Consider the following 22358-nt stretch of genomic DNA (forward strand, 5'->3'; position numbering starts at 1 on the left):
CATTTCTTGATCAACTAGGATTTCCCTAGCAAAAATTCACAAATGCCTTCAAAGGCATTAAAGAGGAAAAGGAAACACCACCAAAAGATATTTAAAATTTAATAAATGGAAATGTTCAATAAAAATAAGAGACCAAGGTGATAGCATCCAAAAGATAGTTTGGAGCATCGAATTCCCAGTTATAAAGGATATGTTCTAGAAAGGCCAATGATGGCATAATTACATAAGTAACTCCAGAATAGCAGGTCCAAATTTCATATACATATAGAAATTTTGTGCTCCAACTACTCCAGAGGAAATATAAAGATTGCAGATGTTGAAATACTGTTAAACAGAGAATCAGTGCAAAGCATAGAAGAAACCCATTCCACAACCTCATCCAAATGCACTAAAAAGTTACATTCTTACTAAAATATTCTCAATGTTTCACTAGCAATAACAAGATGAACAAGTGAATTAACTGCAGTGTTGCATGTCATGGTTATCAAAAAGCTATTTGTAGTCTTATAGAAGTAAAGACAAACTATGTATTGGAATGGTTTGTTTTATGGAAGAAAGAAATTTCTTTACAGAGAAATGGGAAATACAACTAGAATGAGGACAAGATATCCTCCAAGAAAAAACCCAGATAAAAGGAAAACGCGTAAAAACACAAACATGGGCTGAGCACCAAAGAGAGGCCATAAACATAACTATATTTATACCAAAACCATATTTTTATTATTTCCTCCAAAATATGGATGAAAACAATATCGTAAAGAAATTATAGGGCAACAAAATAGTAATTTATCCCCCAAATAAAAAAACTAATAGATGTAGAATGCTAACCAAAAAAGAAATAGGTTACACAACAAACAACAATGAAGTCTTTTCCCACTAAGTGGGGTTAGCTACATGCCTACTTGAATCAAACAGTGACATATTATTATCAGAAATCATGTCTATAAAAAAACTATTAACCTCTAATGCCCAAACTTCAACTTTCAAAATGTTATTATATAGGTTCCTAGTTTCAAGTGAGAAAGTGCACCATTTGTATGGATTTACCTTATAAATTAAGAAACATGAACAATGTACAAAAGTATGTGAGACGGACTCTCATAATATAAGGTTGGTTTCCAACACACGATTTAGGACAAAAGAATGTTGTCCTTAAATAGACAAAAATCAAAATGGCACTTTGCCTTTCAGTTATTTTGTTAAAAAGGGTTTTGATGGAGGGCAGGTGACCCCATTCCAAGGTCAAAAACAGCCACAAACCTTGATCAGGGCTTACAGAGTAAATACATATAACCTACAAATAAAGGATCACCAACAGGAATTGAGACTTTGCCATGATTTTTAGTTATGAATCACAACCACGGGTGATGTCTCTACTGCGTTTGAACTAACTAACTGATGAAATACATACTGCTTTCACAGTTATTATTTAAGCCATTCTGTTTTCAGTAATCACAGCATCCTCCTCATCACAGGGAAAAAACCCAACTACCATTGATACAATGTATGTTTTTATTTTCCTTATTGTGTATCACTAACTCGCCATAGATTTCCTATGTTAAAAATACCTACACTTGTATATTATAAATACAAGAAAATAGACCAAGCAGCTTGCATGCATGTGTTGAAATAATGGAGAAATCTAGGCAATCAAAAGGGAAGCAACAGAAAACTTATATGGATTGGTCCCAAATTTCACATATACAGAGTACTTCATCTGATAGTGGAACTTTAAAATCCAAACATATTAACAAACAAAGCATCCTTGTCTCTCCTTACCAATTTTAGATCAATTAAATGCAAAATTATAGTTTCCAACATTTATGACACATACCACTATGTCTCCATTAGGTAAAGCACAACACTTCACAGAATTTCTTGCCACTCCACCAGAAACATTTGAATCAAAACTTCCTCTATCAATAACGGCACTAATAGAAGACAATGAAGTCTCTTCAGATTTGATTGTTGAGGCCTTTCCATTATTTGCATCAGAAGAGTTGGAAACAACTTCTGAAGAGCTTCTTTTGGACCAAAGGGGATCATTGGACTCAGAAATCCTCACAAAGAAGTGAGAATTTTCAAACTTTTGCAACAATAATGCAGTTTGTTTTTTGAGAATCTCTTTTTGAACAAGGGATTCACCATCCGAAACATCTTCCAGCTGCTCTTCAACACTGGTACCTAGTTCCCCTTCTCCAGACACTGCATTATTTCTGTTTTCAATGGTTCCATTTTCTTTCTTGGGGCTGTGACCTGTGTCATTCTCACTCGTTGCTGCTGCAACTTTAAATGAAGATGTATCCTGCTTACATGCAGACAAGCATGCCAAGATATGAACTTGTTCACCTGAATTACAGGTATGAATTAGGTCTGCTCAACTTTTTTGTGCAAGCCAGCTGACCAAATTACATATGCCAAAACTGAGATTAACATATTAAAAGAATTAAACAATCTATTACCAGGTAAAAGAAAGGAACGGTCAAGGGAGTGCAGAGACTGTATATCTGGTGCACAATTCCAGTTTTCAGGAAGTACCTCTACAAAAAGAAAATTGAGAATTGGCTGTATCCCGTTATACATGCATAGCAATCTGTCCCATAACAGCACACACAGGAGGAAGGACTTAAAATAAATAGCTCTGTTTAGTTTTACCATTGAACTGAAGGCTTAGAAGAACCATGATATGATTACACTTTCATTCATGCGCTAAGCATGTAACAAAAAAATTAACAAATTGCTTCTAGACTAGACCTAGAAGAACAGAGACAGTTGACGTAATCTTACATTCTCTAATGGTTTAGCAAAAACACAACAGCTGCCCATGTAGATATCAATTAATTCCCCATGAACCAAGTACTTGCACTTGCACCATGCAGTCTTATATCCGGTGGGGATCTAGTACATCATTTCTTTCACTTTATGCTTAACATCAGGAAAAAAAAAATCATAATTATATCTTATTCAGGTAACAAAATGTAAATAAGTGTAAATATATTCCACGAGGAGCAAGCTACGATTTAAGAACCAACCTAGGATTAATGCAACACAATACACAACATTGATGAGCAGCAGAAGATAACGACAATGTCCTCCCACATAAGTTCAGGAATTGTGTTTTGAAGGGAAAGGGAGAGGAGGGTAAATAATTTATTTTATAACTAAGAGAGCTATATAATATTTATAAAAAATAAAAAAAAGATCAACACATTAGACTGTGTAAAACTATCTTACGCCTTCCACCATTTTCAATGATATCTGATTGGTTGACAATGTAAAACTATTTTGCAATGTGAGTGTATCACCATTAGACTCTAAGTTTATACTAATGTATCACATTATGTCCAAAATTCTGTAGCGACGCCGAAATTATCAACAAAAATAGAAATAACCATGAAAATGATGGGCGAAGCGAAGACATACTGCACGGAATGGTAATCCATCCTTCATCCTCGGCAACATCCACGTGCTTATTGATCATGCCGCGATCAACCTCAGCATCATGGCGTGCATATGGATCATCAGACACGAGAGTCTCCAAAGAAGATCCAGCGGATGCAGACCTATTATGATGCGCATCAGCACGAGGCTCCGGAAGCGGAATCGCCGAACGCTCTCCGTACACGCCCGTCGTAGACCGCATCAAAAAATTCATTGTGACACCACCGAAAAATGAAAATAATAATGTAATGAAAATAAAAATATTGTCCTGCGAATTAAACGATTCGATTTCAGCGAAGAGCGAGGGAATCTCTCGCATTGCCGAATCGTGACGCGGCAACGCAAGAGATCCTAGGAGAACTGAGTGAAACGAAAGTGAAAATGTGGAAATGGAATCGGAACAAACGGATAGTAAACATCGAATAGATGATTGATTCGAACTTCGAAGGTTACCTGATGAAGGATGGAGTCGCGATCAGTGAGAATTTTGTATCAATCTCATTTTCATGCTCATGCACTGCTCCTACTGTTGCCAAATTATTCTCTTTTCTAACTTGACAGGTTGCATCAACTTTCTATAAATATGTGATTTGCTACCAATCTTGAAAGTGTTAAATATTAAACTCGCAATTTTTTCTTTTATTTTTTAAATTTGTAATATTAATTTATTAATTTTAAAAAATTTATAATTTTAATATTTTCATTGAATTTTTCATCTATCGTTAAAATTGTAAAATCTATTATGACTTAACAATGTATTGTCACAAATATTTAAGTTAAATTACTATTTTTATTTTTATTTTCATTTCACTTTTATCTTATTTATCATTTTTTATAAAATAAAAATTAAAAGTAAAATTTAATTTAAATATTATTAAATATTAATTATTATGTCATTCATAAAATTATGATTAACATTATAATTTTAATGATTAATAAAATAACATTTCAGGAAATCAAAACCGTAAAATTGGATTAAAATTATAAATTTTAAAATAAAAAATATCAGTATTACGAATTTTATAAAATTAAATGACTAAAATTATACATTTAAAATAAAGAGACTAAAATTAGAGATTCGATACTATAGAGAGATAAAAGTGCAATTTAACCTTTAAAAAAAAGCTTCTAAGATGTTTTTTCTCTCAAATTTTCAAAAAAATCATTAAAAATATCACACTTTAAGTTCATTAAAAAAAACAAAAAGAATCATTTAGTAAAAATTAAATTAAATAAGCATATTATTAAGTTTGAGCCATTGAAAATTACAACAAATGATACATGATTTACTCAAATTTTGTGTTCTCCATAATACGAGTTCAATACTCACTATTGGTGAACATACCTATTAAAGGAAATCTCTTGATGTTAGAAGTGAAGTTTAGTCTGAGGATTCATACCATGTCATTAACTCCTTATTTATAATCATAGAAGTGTCATCTCTTATTTATCATTTTTATTTATAAAAAAAAATATTATGGAGGTTGAGTTACAATTTTTTTATTAATATTGTGTTATTTTGAATTTTGGTGTTTTCTTGTTAAAATAATAATTTTTTCTATTAATTATGTACAATTATTATAAAATAATTCTAATTTTTTTACTCAAATATGGATATGTTAGAATAAATCTTTGTAAATAACTAAATACAATTAAAATAATCATCTTCATGATCAAATTTTCACACTAGAAACTATAAATCTTAAAATAATCAGATAATTTGTATTTTACATCTACATTATATATTTCTCATTAGCATATTTTTCATTTCACTTGATTTTTGCAACCCAACCAATATTGTTCATTACCTTAGTAAATACATGGCAACATTTCCTCTATGGCTCTATTTGATTTCTCCCAATTTCATTTACTTTATTTAGTAATTATTTTATTTGAAACTTTCACCCAAATCTACGGTTTAAAGAAAACAGCATCCCATGCATTTAATTTAATATTCGGTCATTTTAATATATAAAGAAAAGAAAAAGTAAAATTAACTTGAAAGATTTTTGTTACTTTCACAGCTAGATGGCTTGTCTTCTTATATGAGTTGTCTCTAATTTTTATTTTTCTTTTTCTTTTTTAATTTGCCGTCAAATCTGTATTACTTTATATTAATAAGTGACTTTACTAGACACATGACAACATTTCCTCTGTTTGGTTACGTTGGAGGCACCTCAAAGGGTCTCAAAGGGTGGAATAGCTGGCCCCAAGATTTAACGCGGCTGCATACACAAGGCAGGATTCGAACCCCTGACTTTGTTTAAGCATGGATCAACTCCTACTGCTGAACCTCACGCTTGGGAACCACTCTGTTACTTTTATTCTGCTTGACACTTTTGCGCAATTTTTTTCACTCTCTAGTAATTTTTGTTACTTTTATTTTGCTATACAGTCGCTTTGTATGAATGTTTAGTCTAGTGTTCATCCATTTATTGTGTAGCATAAATCTGTCTTTTTCACAGCTTATGGGTTGCCTTCTTACGTGCTCTCTCTTCTTACATAAGTTTGTTACAAAAGCTTTAAAAATAATTTTTAAACGTTATATATAAAAAGGCAAAAAAAAATTCTCAATTTTATGTTATACAATATTGATAAAAATTTTAAAAATTAAAAAGTATATGTTGATATATAAAGATAAAAAATATTATCAAACTTAAAATAAAAACAAATAGCTTTATAGTATGTTTGGATAAAGAATTTAAATGGGGTAATTCATTTATTTGAAAATTTTTAAATTCTTTGAGGTGAAATACTTGTTTGGATAGAGAATTTATAAGGAATTTAAAATTTAAGTATTTATGAAATTCCTTGAAATAGTAAAATTTCAAATTCTTCCAAAAAAAGTAAGAATTTGAAATTCCTCATATTTCTTTTCTTCTTATTTCACTTATATATTTTTATCTTATCTCTTATCTCTTCATGTTTTTAATTATTAAATATTCAAAAAAATATTTTTAAATTTTCTTAAATATTATCTAATATTAATTTTTAAAATTATCAAATATTTAAAAATTAATTAATATTTATTTTTATAAAATTTAATTTAAAAATATCAACATATAAATATATTTTTAAAACCAATTTTATTATGATAGAATCAAATTATCATATCCAACCTAATAATTTAAAATTTAAGGAATTTCAAATTGACTTATCCAAACAAAATATTTTAAGAATGATAGAAATTAAAATCAAAGTAATTCAAATACCAAAAATTTAAAATTCTTTAAATTTTAAAATTCCTCTTCCAAACACACCATTAAGTAATTTCTATAGTTTGGTGGCGGAACATTTAGGGGGAATAGGAGTCATGCCCCTCCAAATTTTCACAAAACTAAAGATCTTTTATATTAAGTGTTATCTTTATGGCTTTTTTTCAAATTAAATAATCTAACTTTAAAAATATATTTTATATACTTGAGTCAAAGAGTCTAAATTATAAAAGATATTATTAATATTATCATAGTTTATATACTTTAAGAGTAAGTTTATATAAATTTATTTTATTTAATAATTTATATTTTACATCAAATTTTAAGAATTCAATCATTAAAAATTAAAATATCTTAATTCATAGATCAAATATGCAAATATTTAAAAAGTTATAAACTATTTGGTATTCTTTTTTCATTAATTCAAACTGGTAGATAATTATAAATGAGAATATATTCGCTTACTCAAAAAGTAAATATAGTTATATTTACTTTGTTCAATAATTTATGTTGTACATCAAATTTCAACTTGTTGAATTAAAATATTTTTAATGCATAGATCAAGTTAGCACATTTGTAAAAAATTTGAAAATTATTTAATACTTTGTTTCATTAATTCAAATTGACGGATAATCATAAAAAAAAATTATATGTTGATTTCAATTGATAAAATTGAGTATAAAATATTTTTCAATTTTTTTACACTTTGCATATTTCATCTATACGTCAAGAATTTTTAATTCGACGATTAGATCGTTGATATTTGATATAAAATATGAGTTATTGAGTGAAATAAGTCTACTTAAACTTACTCCACTCAATAATTTATATTCTACATCAAATTTTAACAATTTGAATGTTAAATTAAAAGTTTTTAATGTATGGATCAAATTTACAAAGTTTTAAGACAAAATTAAAAATTGTTTGATACTCCACTTCATTAATTCAAATTATTAATAACTTTAAATATTTTATACATTAATTTGAATTAATAAAACGAGATATCGAATAGTTTCAAAATTTTAAAATTCTCGTGGGCTTTATCTGTATTAATAAAAATTTATAATTTAACAATTAAGATTGTTGAAATTTAATATGTAATATGAAACATGAGTTATTGAGTGAAATAAGTAACTACTATTTATTATATATATATATATATATATATATATATATATATATATATATTTGTACTGGTATATATGAATAAAACACTTTTTTAAGATTATTTTTAATTTGCTAATATAATTCAAATTATTTAAAATAACATCTACAAATTAAAATTCAAAAATTTTAAAATTAGTACTGCATTAAAAAAGAGCTAAATAAAACTAAGTAAAAATAATAATTGTAGATGTCTAAAACATGTGTAATAATTTTACTACAAGTATGTGGTTCAAAAAATGTGCGGTATTCAAGAAGTAGTTTACATGATTATTTTATGTACAATAAGCAGCACACAAGAAGTAATACACCCATTATTTTTTTTTCTTTTATTAAAAAAAATAACAATAAAAAAGGTTTATGTTTGCAATTTAGTTTTCTTTTTCTTTTTCATGTGTCCTACCTTAACATTACTGTTTTTTTTTAATATGGGTTAAATATCATAGGCTAACAAAAAATACACGATAATATTAGACAGCCAAAAAGCCTATAACAAAGTAAAGATCATTGGTGGAATTATACTTTTAAAAGAACATGGAAATGTCCTTGCATGATTTCTTTAAAGGGGTGTAAGCTGGTAAGGTTTCGGGGAGTAATCTTAATTAAAATTATTTTTTATGATTATATATAAACAAACAGACTTATTATCAATAAAAGCAAGAAGCGGAAAACTGTATACCACACACAAAAATATCTTTACCAACTGCACTTCTACACTATAAAATACAAAGTATGAATCATATAATATAAGTACTAATTCAAAGTACGATAACTACATTCAAAGAGAAGCCAAAGGTTTCAGATGGCAACTTGCAACTTTGTCCAGAATTAGGGAATCACCTTTAAGTACAGATACCACCCTAAAAACAAACCCGAAACTTAATAAATACGAGATTTCATTTTGTTACACTCAACCAACACATCAAAATTATATGATACATGTTAAGCAATTTAGAATATGATATTTTCATCATTTGTCCTGGCGCTAAAAACAAAACTTGCTTGAAGTGTTTTTTTAAAGTATTTGTAGCTAGCTACTGGATCTGCTACAGAAATTACTAAAATTAGTGCATTCTAGATTCCAAACGAAAAAAAAACAAAATATAAAAGTTACAAAATCACTGCATGACATATAATGAAGCTCCCTTGTGCAGTTCTCACAAACTAGTGATCCAAAAAAAGGCACACGTGGCGAGGGCGATGGACAGTGTGCAGATCAGCTCGAAATTTCCTTACCATCGAAGCAACAACAATAGGTAGTAATGTGAGACACTGATCTTATACTTTTTATGATATAATAAAAGGTTAGTATGGAATACTATTACATAATATATAAATGATTTATATAGTGAATTATAACTTATTACTTCTAACTTTTACATTAATATTATCTCTACATAAATATGCTATTCCTTTCCCCATCATATTATTTCTCCTATTTTTAAATTAAATTTTTACTCCTCACTTTCTTTAGTTTGTCGTTATGATTAAATTTTATGGTCTATTGTTATGTTTTGTGATCATACTTTGTCGTAGTGGCCATATTGTCGCTCTTTATTATACTCCACTATCACATTCTTTTATGACTTTTTATTAGCATTGTCTTGCTACACACTATCATCGATTTTTAGGTCTCTAATCTTAATGTGTATTGTTTAATAAACTTTATCAAAGAATTGAGATGTTTATTAAGAAACTTACAATTTATCACTCAAGTTATTAGGGTTTAAGTAAAATTGATAACTCTTGAATTAATTGTTTAATTATTGAAATTAAATAAGAACTAAGGAGGATTTATGTCGATAAAATTAGTGAAATCAATTTTTTATAGTATATATCAAATAATTTTTAGTCTTTATCTTAATTTGTTGCTTGTTTCTGAACCTTAAAATTAATTTCTAATTTTTGTGCAATTCTTTAAATAAATTTTATATATTTTCTTAATTAGCATTCTATCAGATTAATTAATCATAACGTAAATGATAAGGTATTATATTTATGCCTAGCTAATAGTGAGTTGGTGTTATGCAAGTCTATTCATTAGGTAAGAATGTAGGTTAATAATGTTATAGGCTACCGTATGAATGTGCGAAGGGTTATAACCCAAAAAAAATTTATGAGTCTAGCAAGGACAAGTAAATACAACGTTAAAATAAATGAAATGTAAGTTTTCACTTGATGTATGAGAAAGTATAAGTTAAGTAAGAGGAATCGGAATGGATGTACAATAAAGTAGAGGTAAAGGTTTGAGGTTTAGATGTAATGTCATAGAATACTAGTGGTGTTAGACTTGAATATAATGGTCAATTCTACGTACCCAATAATATTAGTAAAAATAAGTCTATATAATAATTATGAGTGAGCTTACGATGAGAAAGATTCAAATATGGGTTAGGATGATTTTAGAAGACTGGTAGGAGATTTTGGCAAGTGTATCAGTCATAAAAGTAGTTAATGATGGATAAATATTGTTTTCCAAGGAATTTGTGTAATATACATTAATAAACACATCTAATAACTAATTTAGACTAAAAAAAATTCCTTTATATAATATTGATTGATAAAAGAAGTAAAAATCATGTAAAAGAAATATAAAGTTCTTTTTTTAATATTTTTGCAAATACTTAAAAAATGATTTAGAAAAAGAATGAAATAGTATGTTAATGTTGGGATTAAATTTCACCCAACCTCACTATTATGCATTAAAACACTCAAATCTTCTTTACATTTAATGTTAATATTAATATCAATCTACTAGTTTACTCAAACTCTAATAAAGAACTTAAGTTCTCTTATTAAGTATCAATCCCTTAAATACTTAATAAACAAACTTTCATTAACTAAAATGATTTAAGATAACTAATAATGAGACTAGTTCTATTCCTAGATACAAGTTCCATTAGGTATTTTGTTTTGGTTCTAGATTACAAAAAATATTTTCTAACACCTAATGAATCAAATATCAACTTATGATTGATCAATCCACAACAAACATCAAGATTAGAAATAATAAAAATATTGAAATGAAAAGAGACACACACATATAATCAATACACGTTACATGAGAGTTTGGTTGATTAAATATAACCTCGACAATGATGAAATTAGCTCTTCATTGCCATAATTAAAGAACACAATGAAAAAAAAACAAATGGAGTCATGAAAGATGAAGAGCTAAGGAGGAGCTTAAAGGTGATGGAGGGAACCCCATCAACCACTCGATAAGTCCCAACTTGTCCAAAGTGTCAAAGATGGAAAGATGATTCTTAACCCCTCAAAGAGAGAGGGATAAAATGTCACATAATTAAAATGATGTCCTATGCAATCTAACCCATGTCGGTCGCAAGCACACGAGAAAGAGAAGAAGCCCCTCTACCAAGGTCACATTAGACATGGACAAAGATGCTGACATCCAACGTAGATAAATATACGTTCCTTGTCTAGTTGGTGTTGGGTGTGGGTAAGATGGCACCCAACGCTAACCAGTCTTCATAAAGACATTCTTTAATTCTTCTTTCTTCACTTTCTCTTGCTCGGCATTCTTCAAATCTTCTTCCTAAAAATATGTTAGCCAATAATAAAAATTAGTGGTATAATTAAATAATGGTATAATCATGTTCTAATTAATTACAAAGAATTATTGAAATGATGACTTAACTAGTTAAAATTTAAAGAAAAATTGATATTATTAATGTAAAATGAACAATAATTATAAGTATAAATTAACATTATCAAATACCAGAATAAAACTATGATAATTAAGAAAAATGATCACTAAGATAGAAGAGACAACCCAATCCTTAAAGAACTCACTAAGACTTATGTCTCGTTTCTTTAAGTTTTCATGTTTTCTAGGACAAATTGGTAAATTTCCTTTGTGGTGGAGTTTGAAGCCACTTGCAAGAGAGGAAGTTTGAGTTTTAGGCCTCCCAACATATGAAAGTTTGTCTTAGGTAGTAAAGTTTAGTTTAATACCAATATGTTGTAATCGTTAAGTTTAATATTTTAACTTGTTTATGAGTTTCTCCATGTATGAATTATATATGTTTTCTGCATGAACAATAATACTTTTATATTCAAAGTTTTCATGTCCAAGAAATCCAGGTGTAGTTTAGTAATACCCTCTAGCCTTTAGGGTGTCACACTACCATTCACTTGACTAATAGTAATAATATCATGTGTTCTTCCTCTATATTTTTTCTGGTATTCACTCGTGCTATCGTTTGTTTTACAACTATTGTCTTGCTTTATGTTTTAATTTTTCCGCTCCTCGTTTTTATATTTGTTTTATAACTTGTAAAGGTCATTGTGTTATTAAATAAGTTGTATTTTTACAATTTAATTTTATTTTTTATGGACTACTCGAGCATAAAACTATAGATTTTGAACTTAACCTGATATATTAGCCTAACCAACTCTTAAATAATTAAGATTGAGTTGAACTTTAAAAAGCGTGACTCAAATAGCTCCAGATTGGCTGAAGCATCGACAACAAAAAGTGTAGTGCAAAAGCACCCACCTTGTTGCCGTCAAGGTTATTGCTAGACATTTTCAGCACAAGTTCAAGCGCCATGTTGGTGGTTTCAACCCACAAGTCCAAGTTTTCATTTGACAATCCACAAAGAAACCAGAATACCAACGACACACAATCAAGACCTGTATCATTGTTTTTTGGTTTATTGTGTAAAACTAAATGAATTTCAATTTGTATATTCTTAAGTTTTTTGTGTAAAAATTACCATCGAGTTAAATAGAATAAATTGAAAGATGAAAAAGAGTTAAATAGCCAAATTTGAAATATGAAAACTGAGATGAGATGAATACTTTGTTTTGCTTTTGGAAGGGGCAAGTATTATTATCACTAAGATGAAATCTGAAAGATTAATAGCAAAATTTGAAAGAAGGAGTTCGCATGTTAAAATCGGTTAAAAAAACTAATTTTAAAAATTAAAAATTAAAAATAAATTTATTTGAAATTTAAAAGATGGAAAATATATTTAAAAAAAATCAATTATAACCGAGGAATATTGAAATAGAGAGTGAATCCAATGATTGGGACTATTCACCTCCCTCACATGAGTCCAAATCCAAACCCAGGACGTCCTGTGTCAAGTAGCACCTTCATCTTAACCAAAGCGAAACACACACGTTAACAAAATGTACACTAAGTGATGACGAGGATTGGATAAGAATCGAGTAAATGCCACCATGGATTTTTTGTTTTACTTTTCCTTACTCCTCTAACTCACTTGGACCATTTCGCCCCTACCTTACCTCATTTCGTGCGCGCCTCTTTTAACGGTCCCATCTTGGTTGCACTTTGCACAAACCAACCAACCCAATACTACACTAACCACTTCTCAAGGACTTGTTACTTTCCAATTCTATCTTTCGTATGAAGATTCAGAATCGTTGCTCATAACGCATAGCCAATGAAAATAAAGTGAAAAAATCGTCGCTGTTAATGGAAAATGACTGGTGAACAATTTTTTTTTGTGTACAAGGAAAATGGCAGACGTATGGTTGCGCCTTTGCCTCCCCATTTTCCTTTCTGTGTATGTGTAGTACTTGTTGCTTCACTGGTCCATTTACTTGACTTGAAACCGTGCTATATCTGAAAAAATATCTTGCACTTTATTCTTAATAATTCATGCACTCACATAAAGATCGTGTTGGACTCTCTTCCATTTCCATATTCATAATTTTCTTTTCCGAGTATTGTACTAAGATTAAAGAAATTAATGTTTTTTTGTAATGTTGAGAAAAATATCGGCCACAGACTCAAATATCTTTTCATAACTGGAGATTATTTTTAGTGTTGGAGATTGTGGACGCACAGCGCAAATTTTTTACCTCAATATGATTTATTAACTTATACTCAAAGTTAAGATTGAAATTTAATTTAATTAAAAAATGTAAATTATTATTATTATGTCAATTAATATTGGTAAAAATTGTCTATAATTGATCTATTAAAAAATGTGTTTTCTTATTTATTTGGATAATGAAAGGGTTTATCCTTAAGTTGAGTGATGATTCCAACACCATAGTATAGTGCCTTGTTTTAGTCTCTAGTTTTCATAGTATTTAAAGACTCCCAACGCCGTCAAATACAATTTGATTTGGATAACTAATACGTCGACCCGAGAGCTTGACAATGATTAGAATCAGATGATTGGCCCAAATTTTGGAAGGCACGCTTCAAATCTTGTTAAATTATGGATAAAATATATTTTTAGTTTTTAAAATATTTTGGAATGTTAGTTTGAATCCTCATTAAAAGAAATTAGAGGAAATATTTTTAAGAGACTAGCATTTTAGTCTATTCAATATATATGTTAATTATATATAATTAAAATTTATAATAAATTAATTATATATAATATTATATTTAAAGTTTAGTATACATAAATATTTTGAAAATATAAATTATATTTTAGATTTATGATAAATAATTTTTATTAAAACAAAAGAATATTTTATACATTGATAATTTATTTTAAATTATTTATATTTAATTCATAACTAATTATAATAAATAAAAATTAAATTAGATAAAAAGTTAAAATTTTCTAAAAATCCACTTATTAAAAAAAATCTTAAAAATAGTTTTACATATAAATTTTTTATTTAACATATAATAGTTGATATAAATTTTACATGACTTTCTTTAAAAAAAAAACCAATTTCTTCCATCATCATATTTGAGTGTATGACATCTAAATTTATCGTTTAAGTTCTATTAACTTTTGTTACAAAAATATTACTGTCAAGATATTTTTAACATTACCATTTCAGAATCGTAAGTATTATACCATGCCAACTTTTTGTATAAAATAATATTTCCTCTTTAACTGAATGCAAAAAGATGCTACGGTTAACATTTTACCTATTGATTTATATATTTTAATATGGTATTTTTATAAATATTTAGATAAGGTTGTATTTTCTGGTAAAATATTAATTATTATATTTATTAAAATGTGTATATTAAACATAGAATATTTGAAATGAATATATATATTAGTTATTTATTAAAGAAGAAAAAGAAAAAGAAAAAAGGGAATTTGTGTGACTCGGGTGTAGGGAAATGGCTCCTCCATGAGCTAGCTACTTCCTCTTGTGGTAGTGACAGTCTGCGTTGTCTTGTCCACCGAGTTTCCATTTGCTGCTATTGCTAAACCCAACTCAAATCATATTTCATAATTGATATTACCCCTTCCCCTTTCTTTTTTCCATCCAATAATTCCCCCTTAATGGCTACCCTCCCACAATGCTAACCCTCTCCGTGCCCAAAGCGCCACGCACAAACTGAAAGCACCACAACCAGAAGCTGAAGCAGAGCGAGCGAGCGAGTTCACATGGGATTGGGAACAACCGCGGCGAGAAGCAGGAGGAGAATAATCATCACCATCACCCAAGCTTCCGCTTCCGCTTCCGCTCCCACCGCACACAACGGAGATGGAGGAGCATCGCGTCGCCGCAGCGGAACGATCCTTCCAGACGTGCTACTCCGGCGAGGCGCGCCACGCCCTCGACCTCCTCCCTGACTGCTTCACCATCACCGACCCCTCCCTCCCCGGCCACCCCATCGTCTTCGCCAGCCCCGCCTTCCTCAAGCTCACCGGCTACACGCGCCGCGAGGTCCTCGGCCGCACCGCCGCCCTTTTCCAGGGCCCCCACACTTCCCGCGCCTCCCTCCTCCAAATCCGCGAAGCCGTCAGAGCCGAACGAACCGCGCAACTCGTTTTGCTCAATTACCGCAAAGACGGCACGCCCTTTTGGATGCTCTTCCGCGTCTCCCCCGTCTTCGGCCACCTCTCCGGCGCCGTCGTCCACTTCCTCGCCGTCCAGGTCCCCCTCCTCCGCCACCACGCCTCCTCCCCCGTCCGCGACTTCGCCTTCCGCTGCTGCCGCAAGGAAGTCTGCGCCGACTCCTTATCCGAACTCAATCGCGTTTCTTCCTTCGACCAAGTGCTCGAAGATCGTGATGTCAGAGGTGCACCATAAATAAACAATCTTTCAATTATAAATGAAACATCTTCATAAATTGAAATTATTTTATACAAGTTAATTTGAAGAAGCTCTTTAGTAACTTCTTTAATTTTTTTCTTCTTCTGTTTTTCTCTTTCGTAAGTGTTTGTGAAGAAGCTTATCTTATTCGGGACTGGAGATAAATGAATTAAAAAAGAAAAGGGTTAAATGTTGAATGCATTTTATATTGGATGGCTTTATTTGTGAGATGCAGAGGTGGAGAGAGAAGAGCCGTGTGAGGCGAATGAGGAGGAGAAGCGGAGTGCGGTTACTGCCATGGAGAATGTCTTTTCTGTGCTGACCCATTACAGTGAGGTCACGGGGAGATTGGTGTGCAGTAAGAGGTGCAGCACTCCTGACGTGGGTCTTTTAAGCACTTCCTTGATTATTTCTCTTGGTAGAATCAAACAAAGCTTTGTATTGTGAGTTTTTGGAAATGTCTGGTTTTTGTTATTACTTTTCTTATCTCATGCTTTCTGCTTTTTGGAGAGGCTTAATTTGTTGGCTGTTTGTTATTGAGTTGAGTTTCTTTGCAGAACTAATCCGCGGTTACCGGACATGCCTATTGTTTATGCTAGTGATGCCTTCTTGAAATTGACAGGTTCTAAAACCATTAGTTACCTTGTATATATTTGTTTGGTTAAACTTCTCAGTAAGTACTTGTAGGTGACAAAAAATAAGAAGGTAAAATTCTCTCGCGAATTAAAATCAACTTATGCACTTCAATTTGTATACCCTCATCTAACTTCTTTAGAAGCTTAGGTGTATGAGTTGATTTGAGCTTGCAAGAGAAGTTTGATTCATTTTGTCTAAGCTAGGCCTTAATAAGAGCCTCATGGTCATTTATAGCTAAATTCTGGCATCTCATGTAAGGATACGAAGCCTAGTATCTCAGATTTACTATGTTGTCAATTGTCATGTTACTTGAATAGGTTATGGAAGAGATGAAGTTTTGGGGCGCAACTGTAGATTTTTAGGTGGAACTGATACTGATACCTCGACTTTACATCTGGTAATACACTTTTCTTGCCATAGTTTTTTGATGCTGTCTTGCAATTTAGCAACTTCTAGTCTTCAGACCGATGGGGATGGGCCATGTGGTTATGCCATTTACTTATTGCTTACAGATAAGGGAAAACATAAGAACTGAACAACCATGCACAGTACGTATTTTGAATTACAGGTTAATACTTCACTTTTTTTTCTGCTGCATAAGCTGTGAAGTTTATTTACTGAATATGCTGACTTAGTTTTCTGCATCACTAACAGGAAGGACAAAAGCTCATTTTGGAATTTTCTTCATATCTCACCCGTTCGTGATGGTTCTGGGAAGGTAATCTTGACAAACTATTTATTAGCTGAAGTATAAATCTTAAATCCCTGTTTTTCATTTTCTGTCAGTCATTTGTTTTTCCTCAGTCTGATTGGGGGCAGCAGAGAGAATTTTAACACAGTCAAACATGAATACGGTCTTTTTATTGGCAACTAGATGACAGCTACTTTTTTGCTGCTTTGACAGTACCAATTTTATTTTATTTTATTTTTGTTGGATCAAGTATACCCTTTATGATTCTAAACTCTGAAATTTCTCATTCCTTTTGCATAACTAGTGCTTTGCTGGTCTGGAAAATCATTTTCTGTTAGTTGGATCGGGGAAGCAGAATGTTCATAGTTGATGTTGTGTGCTTCTTATCATTTTGTTGTCGTAGTAACTAGGATTTCTGGCTAGGCTGTTAAGAAGGTAATCGTTCATATAGAACAAAACTGATACTATTTGGTTGCTTTTTGCCAGTTCTCACTAATCTTATTTGCACCCACCCTCCAAAAATGTTACAAGGTATTCAATATTGGTTCATTGGAAATTTCTCTATTGTAAATCATCAAGTACCAACCTTTGACTTTATTGATTGATATAATCTGAATGGCTAAAGTCTTGTGAAGAGTAGTAGCTGAAAGTAGTTGATGGCTTAATAAATATTCGCAATTCTGTCTTGGTTATTTGGATAATTTTTCTGGTCCATTTTTGTGCTTGGTAACAATTTCACATGCGAAAATGTGGTCTTTTGCTAACCTATTTGATACCTGGATTTTTCCACATAACCCTTTTTGTTCTGTGGCTAAAAGGATGAAAACTTCAGGTCTAGCCTCCCTGTTCAATCTATTCTGCGAAGAATTTACTGACTAATCCAGGCTTTTTATTTGAGCTACCAAATATCAATTATTTAATTGGGTGGATTTGTTTTCCTATGAATTCAATTCACACTTCTAATCAGCAAGGGCCTTTGCTGATTTAAGTTGGTCACGGATCCATTACATGCACTTTGGGAAGAGACGCTTTCAGGTTCATATGTGGGTTTTATGCATCCTCTGATAGTTCTCCTTCACATTTACGTGCCTTGAATTTGATGATTTATTACCCAGTTCTATTCTACTTCTATACAAGCTAAACTGGGAATCCTTGTGCAAAATGATGACCAACATATTCTGGTCCTTTTTTAATGGTGAAATTTTTGGTGAAAGTAGTGTCGAGGACCAAGCTCTATTAATCATACCAATGGTTACTGAGTTCTATGTTTATTCAGGTTGCATACTTTGTGGGAGTTCAAATAGAAGACGACTATAAAAACGAGGATGGCCAGTGTTTGAGTCCTGAGAAGAGGCAGCTTAGCGTTGTTGGTGTAGTCAAGGTTGCAGTGAGGAGTTTATCAATGTCTGCGGGATCTTCGAAGTCTTAGTCAAAAGGATCACGTGAATTCTTTCCATATAATATGCCTACTTCCCAAAAATATAATCTATTCCGAAAAAATGATCAATCTCAACTGGTGATTGTTGAGATGATAGAAAGGTCAAAAACTAATTTGTGAACAAAAAGAAATCCGCATTCTCAATTGTAAGAAAACAATCTGCATTGAAAGTCTATAAATAAAATGTGTTATATTTTCAAGGACTGATTTGAAAGGAACTTCAATTTCCCTAATGTAGCAATAAAAATTGACTTCTACTAGTTTCACCTTATCTTTTAAACTTTTGAGGCACTGTGACCGTCTTTTTCTCCCTTGATAAAATAGACACGGCACATGCAGTGACCCTTATATAATATTGTTAATATTGCCATATTTCAGTATTTCCATTAAAGAAAAGAACGCAATGGCAGCCTTTATTGCAATTCGTAGATAAAGACTTGATGCGGATAGTTCGTATGAATACACATTTAGTTGAATTCCAATCCTTCTATTAATGGATCAGAACCTTGATAATACGAAATTATAAGGACTAAAACCTTAATTATTAACAATTAGAGGAACTAAATCCATGTTAAAGTTTTTCAAGCTATAATTTATCGATTTTATATTTAATTTATTTCATACTTAAAATACTTAACGATTAAACATGTGTTATTTAATCTTAAAAATAAATTGATTCTAAGGTACAGTTTTATTTTATAACCTTTTTTAAGAAGTTATTATATTTAATTTCAAAATTACTGAACAATTTCCTCTGAAAAACAATAATTGTTTCCGAGAGTTTTTAAAGTAAGTTTTATTTTTCCTTCTAAAAACCAATCAAATCCAGCAAATACAATAAATTAATAAAATAACACATAAACTTATACTTACGTCATCAACTCGTCATTGAGTTCATCCTCTATCTTTTTACCCCTTCTTAATGCCTTTAATCATATATTTATAATAAAATAATGTAGTTAATAAATAACTTCGCCTGTTATTGATTAGTTAGAATAATTTGAGATTATTTAGTACCGCATTAATTTCGTGGGCCGTCATTATATTAAACTCATTATCTATACTATAGCCTCTCTATTAAAAATAAAATAAAATATAATGAATAGTTATTTGAAGAAAAAAAAAGTTTAGAAACTCAATATCGTAAAAAAAAAAAGAATAAATAAATAAATAAATAATAAAAAATAATTTAGAAATAATTATAAAAATAAATTAATCCAAAATTTATCTACACTAAAATGAGATATCCTCTATTAATAGTATCTATAATTTACGTAATACACTAAAATGTGATATTCCTTTATTAATATCATAAATAATCGATATGATGAGGATTTTCTTTTTGTACTTGTGTATAAAAATCCAAATCGAAATCAAAGGTATTATGTAGTTTTTTTTATTAAAAAATTAATTTTAAATATATTTTACATTAAAAATAGAAAAGTGGGGGGTAAAATAAGATTCACCGATACTCATGGATAAGTTAATTAGAATAGAAAATTCCCAACGAATTGGGAAATTAAAAAAAAAATGTACAGCATAGACAAAAAAGAATGGTGCCTAAGTCTAAAGTCTAAACCAGAGTCACCCCTTTGCTGTACATTACATATCCACATGCATGAACGACTGAATCATTCCAAACCTCACTTCACCTGAACCCACACCGCAGCGCTGGGAACTCCCGCATGCACAATAAAAAGCATATAGTACCCAGGCGGCGCCACCGCCAGCGAGGGCGGCCCACGCGCCACCACCCGGTACCCAAACTCCGCCACCTCCTTCACCCCCACCACATCCAGCACCACCACCCTCTGGTTCATCGCAAACGAGTGCGTCGTGAACGACGGCGCCACAAGCGTCACAGCCACCCCTCCCAGCCACTCCCTCAACGAAAACGTCACCGCAAAAACCCTCCCATACGGCGCCGTATCGTTCACTGCCACAATGGATGGCCGCCACGCCTCCGCCTCCGCCCCCAAATACTCCGGGCAATACGCGTCCAAACTCAACTCGGTAGGGTAATACGCGCGAAAGTGATACAACCTGTGAGGGTTGCTCCCACCCACTAAAATCCTGCCATCTGGCAGAAGCACAGAAGACGAATGATACATCCGCGGAGTACTCGCCGGAGACAGCATCTCGAAGCTCCTCAAACCGGGTTTATACAAAACCGGATAGAAAACCGGGTTCACCGCATTCTCCCAGCCTGCGGTCCCATTCATGGCACCGTTTAAAATAACAACATTCCCAGTCGGAAGCAAAATCATATCCGGCATGACACGTGGCATGGGCATGTTCTCCATGACCCATTTAGGGTTAGCGTCGAACACTCTCAGCCTCCCGCACGTTCTGGAAGCTTCTAGAAATATTTTGAGCTTGTTGGCCAAGGTGAAAGCACCGGGGTAAGCCCCGCCGCAGATCATGATTTCTGCAACCGGTAAACGCGTTCCGTTAAGGGCCGTTAGGTTTAACGGGAGGAGAACGGAGGAGGCGGTGCTGGGGTAGTTCCGCTTTTCTCGTCCGGGGAGGAGAGGGAAGGTTCTGAGGACTTTGTTGCGGGTGTAGTCGAAGAGGATGGAGTTGCGGTTGGCGAAGATGAAGAGGTTGGCGTCGGGGAGGAGGTGCAAGAAGGGGTAAAGATTGTTCTCCTCGCCGCGGATGGGGTCGCGGGTGAGTTTCAGGAAGGGGAGAAAGTAGAAGGGCTTGTCGGTTTTGGCCTTGGGGATGAACTCGTAGGTGAAGGAGTTGCGGCCACCCACGATGATGATTTTGCCGTCGGGGAGGATCTGGTTGGAGGCGTACCACCGGCTGGTCGAGAGGTTGTGGGAGGTGTGTTCGCGCCAGTCGCAGGTGTCGTGGTGGGGGCAGGGGGTGAAGGAGCGGAGGCGGGTGTAGCCGTCGTTGAAGCCTCCGGTCTGGAGGAGCGTGCCGTCGGGGGTGAGGGCGCCGGAGGAGCACCAGGCGTCGGTGTGGAGCGTGAGGGGCCGGAGGGTGTTGGCGGCGGGGTCGTAGAGCACCGAGTGCGCGGTGCAGTCCAGTTTTAGGGCCATGTCGCGCGGGTTGTAGCGGCAGCGACCGTTCGAGAGGGAGATGTTGGAGGGGCCGAAGTCCGTGCGGTCGAAGATCACCACCTTGTTGTCGAACATTACCTGCATGTGCATGGCGGAGATGCCTATGCTGCGTTGCACCTCCACCCAGTGTCCCCCCTTTGTGCTTCTTGTCGATGAAAATATACCAAAGCTGAGGATGACGAACAAGAAAGATGTGCCGTTCTTGATCTTGAACGCCATCGTGCCTGCTTTCATTTGCTCTTTTCTCAATGCCAGAGAATTTATTCTACTATTATGTAACTACTATACATGTATATATATATATAGTAGAACCAGTGAAGACCACATAGTAGAACTATCATGTATATTTAGTCGAGTCTTCCTTCTTAACTACACTTTTTATATTTAAGATTCGAATGCAAGATTTTATTTAAGGAGATTAAGTTTAATATTATTATAATCATATTAGTTTCATAAATTATCTTCATTTATATAGTCACGTTGACGCATTATTATTATCCCGGCCTTTGCCCCCTTTTTTTTCTTTTTTTTTTCTTTTTAGTATCGCTCTCAACAGAAATGGGTTTATGTTAGACTAGTGTAGAGATGAATTTATTGTGGATATGGTGGTTTGTTGTGGAGTAATAAAGAAAGGAGAGAAAGAGGGATGCAGCTCAGCTCGCGAGAAGAGGGGGCCCCTTCGAGGGTTT

At 32.6% G+C, this 22358-nt stretch overlaps 3 protein-coding genes across 10 annotated transcripts in view; 1 reads left to right on the forward strand and 2 right to left on the reverse strand.

Annotated features, from left to right (window-relative positions):
* LOC109799908 (uncharacterized) overlaps positions 1 to 4036 on the reverse strand; it is a 29895-nt gene extending 25859 nt beyond the window's left edge. For 3 of the 6 annotated variants that reach the window (XM_020360558.3, XM_083066363.1, XM_083066362.1), the window contains exons 1-4: positions 3895 to 4036; positions 3424 to 3709; positions 2463 to 2540; positions 1835 to 2349 (exon numbers count right to left, since the gene is read on the reverse strand). In XM_020360558.3, the coding sequence (XP_020216147.1) occupies positions 1835 to 2349; positions 2463 to 2540; positions 3424 to 3655 (825 nt within the window). In that variant the 5' untranslated portion in view covers positions 3656 to 3709; positions 3895 to 4036. Of the gene's footprint in view, positions 1 to 1834; positions 2350 to 2462; positions 2594 to 2787; positions 2926 to 3423; positions 3710 to 3894 lie in introns of those variants that run through there. The other 3 variants (XM_020360560.3, XM_029271573.2, XM_083066361.1) reach the window with 3 other exon arrangements.
* A 10841-nt stretch (positions 4037 to 14877) lies between these two features.
* PLPB (PAS/LOV protein B) lies at positions 14878 to 18805 on the forward strand. 3 transcript variants are annotated; one of them, XM_020360996.3, is made up of 7 exons: positions 14878 to 15819; positions 16069 to 16276; positions 16391 to 16455; positions 16787 to 16866; positions 16982 to 17017; positions 17124 to 17187; positions 18437 to 18576. In XM_020360996.3, exons 1-6 carry the CDS (start codon positions 15282 to 15284, stop codon positions 17172 to 17174), a joined length of 978 nt encoding a protein of 325 aa, XP_020216585.1. In that variant the 5' UTR covers positions 14878 to 15281; the 3' UTR covers positions 17175 to 17187; positions 18437 to 18576. The 3 variants fall into 3 exon arrangements, with proteins under 3 accessions (XP_020216585.1, XP_082922275.1, XP_020216583.1); XM_083066149.1 differs by having other exon boundaries at positions 14881 to 15819; positions 16069 to 16198; positions 16982 to 17037; positions 18437 to 18805; XM_020360994.2 differs by having other exon boundaries at positions 14882 to 15819; positions 16982 to 17037; positions 18437 to 18805.
* Positions 18806 to 20067: 1262 nt separating this feature from the next.
* Positions 20068 to 22012, reverse strand: LOC109801102 (aldehyde oxidase GLOX). The gene has a single exon (XM_020362092.3). The coding sequence runs from the start codon at positions 21901 to 21903 to the stop codon at positions 20242 to 20244; it is 1662 nt and encodes a 553-aa protein (XP_020217681.3). The 5' UTR covers positions 21904 to 22012; the 3' UTR covers positions 20068 to 20241.
* Positions 22013 to 22358: the final 346 nt, after the last annotated feature.

Source organism: Cajanus cajan, chromosome 11, assembly GCF_000230855.2.
Source record: "Cajanus cajan strain Asha chromosome 11, NIPB_CcT2T_4, whole genome shotgun sequence".
Taxonomy (NCBI): Eukaryota; Viridiplantae; Streptophyta; class Magnoliopsida; order Fabales; family Fabaceae; genus Cajanus; species Cajanus cajan.

Bases quoted from the DNA above. Each gene is read 5' to 3' on its own strand.
- PLPB (XM_020360994.2), top strand. From the start codon at position 15,282: ATGGAGGAGCATCGCGTCGCCGCAGCGGAACGATCCTTCCAGACGTGC. The intron at 16,867-16,981 runs GTAATACACTTT...TATTGCTTACAG, and splicing joins ATACCTCGACTTTACATCTG to ATAAGGGAAAACATAAGAAC. The intron at 17,038-17,123 runs GTTAATACTTCA...CATCACTAACAG, and splicing joins GTACGTATTTTGAATTACAG to GAAGGACAAAAGCTCATTTT.
- LOC109801102 (XM_020362092.3), bottom strand. From the start codon at position 21,903: ATGAAAGCAGGCACGATGGCGTTCAAGATCAAGAACGGCACATCTTTC.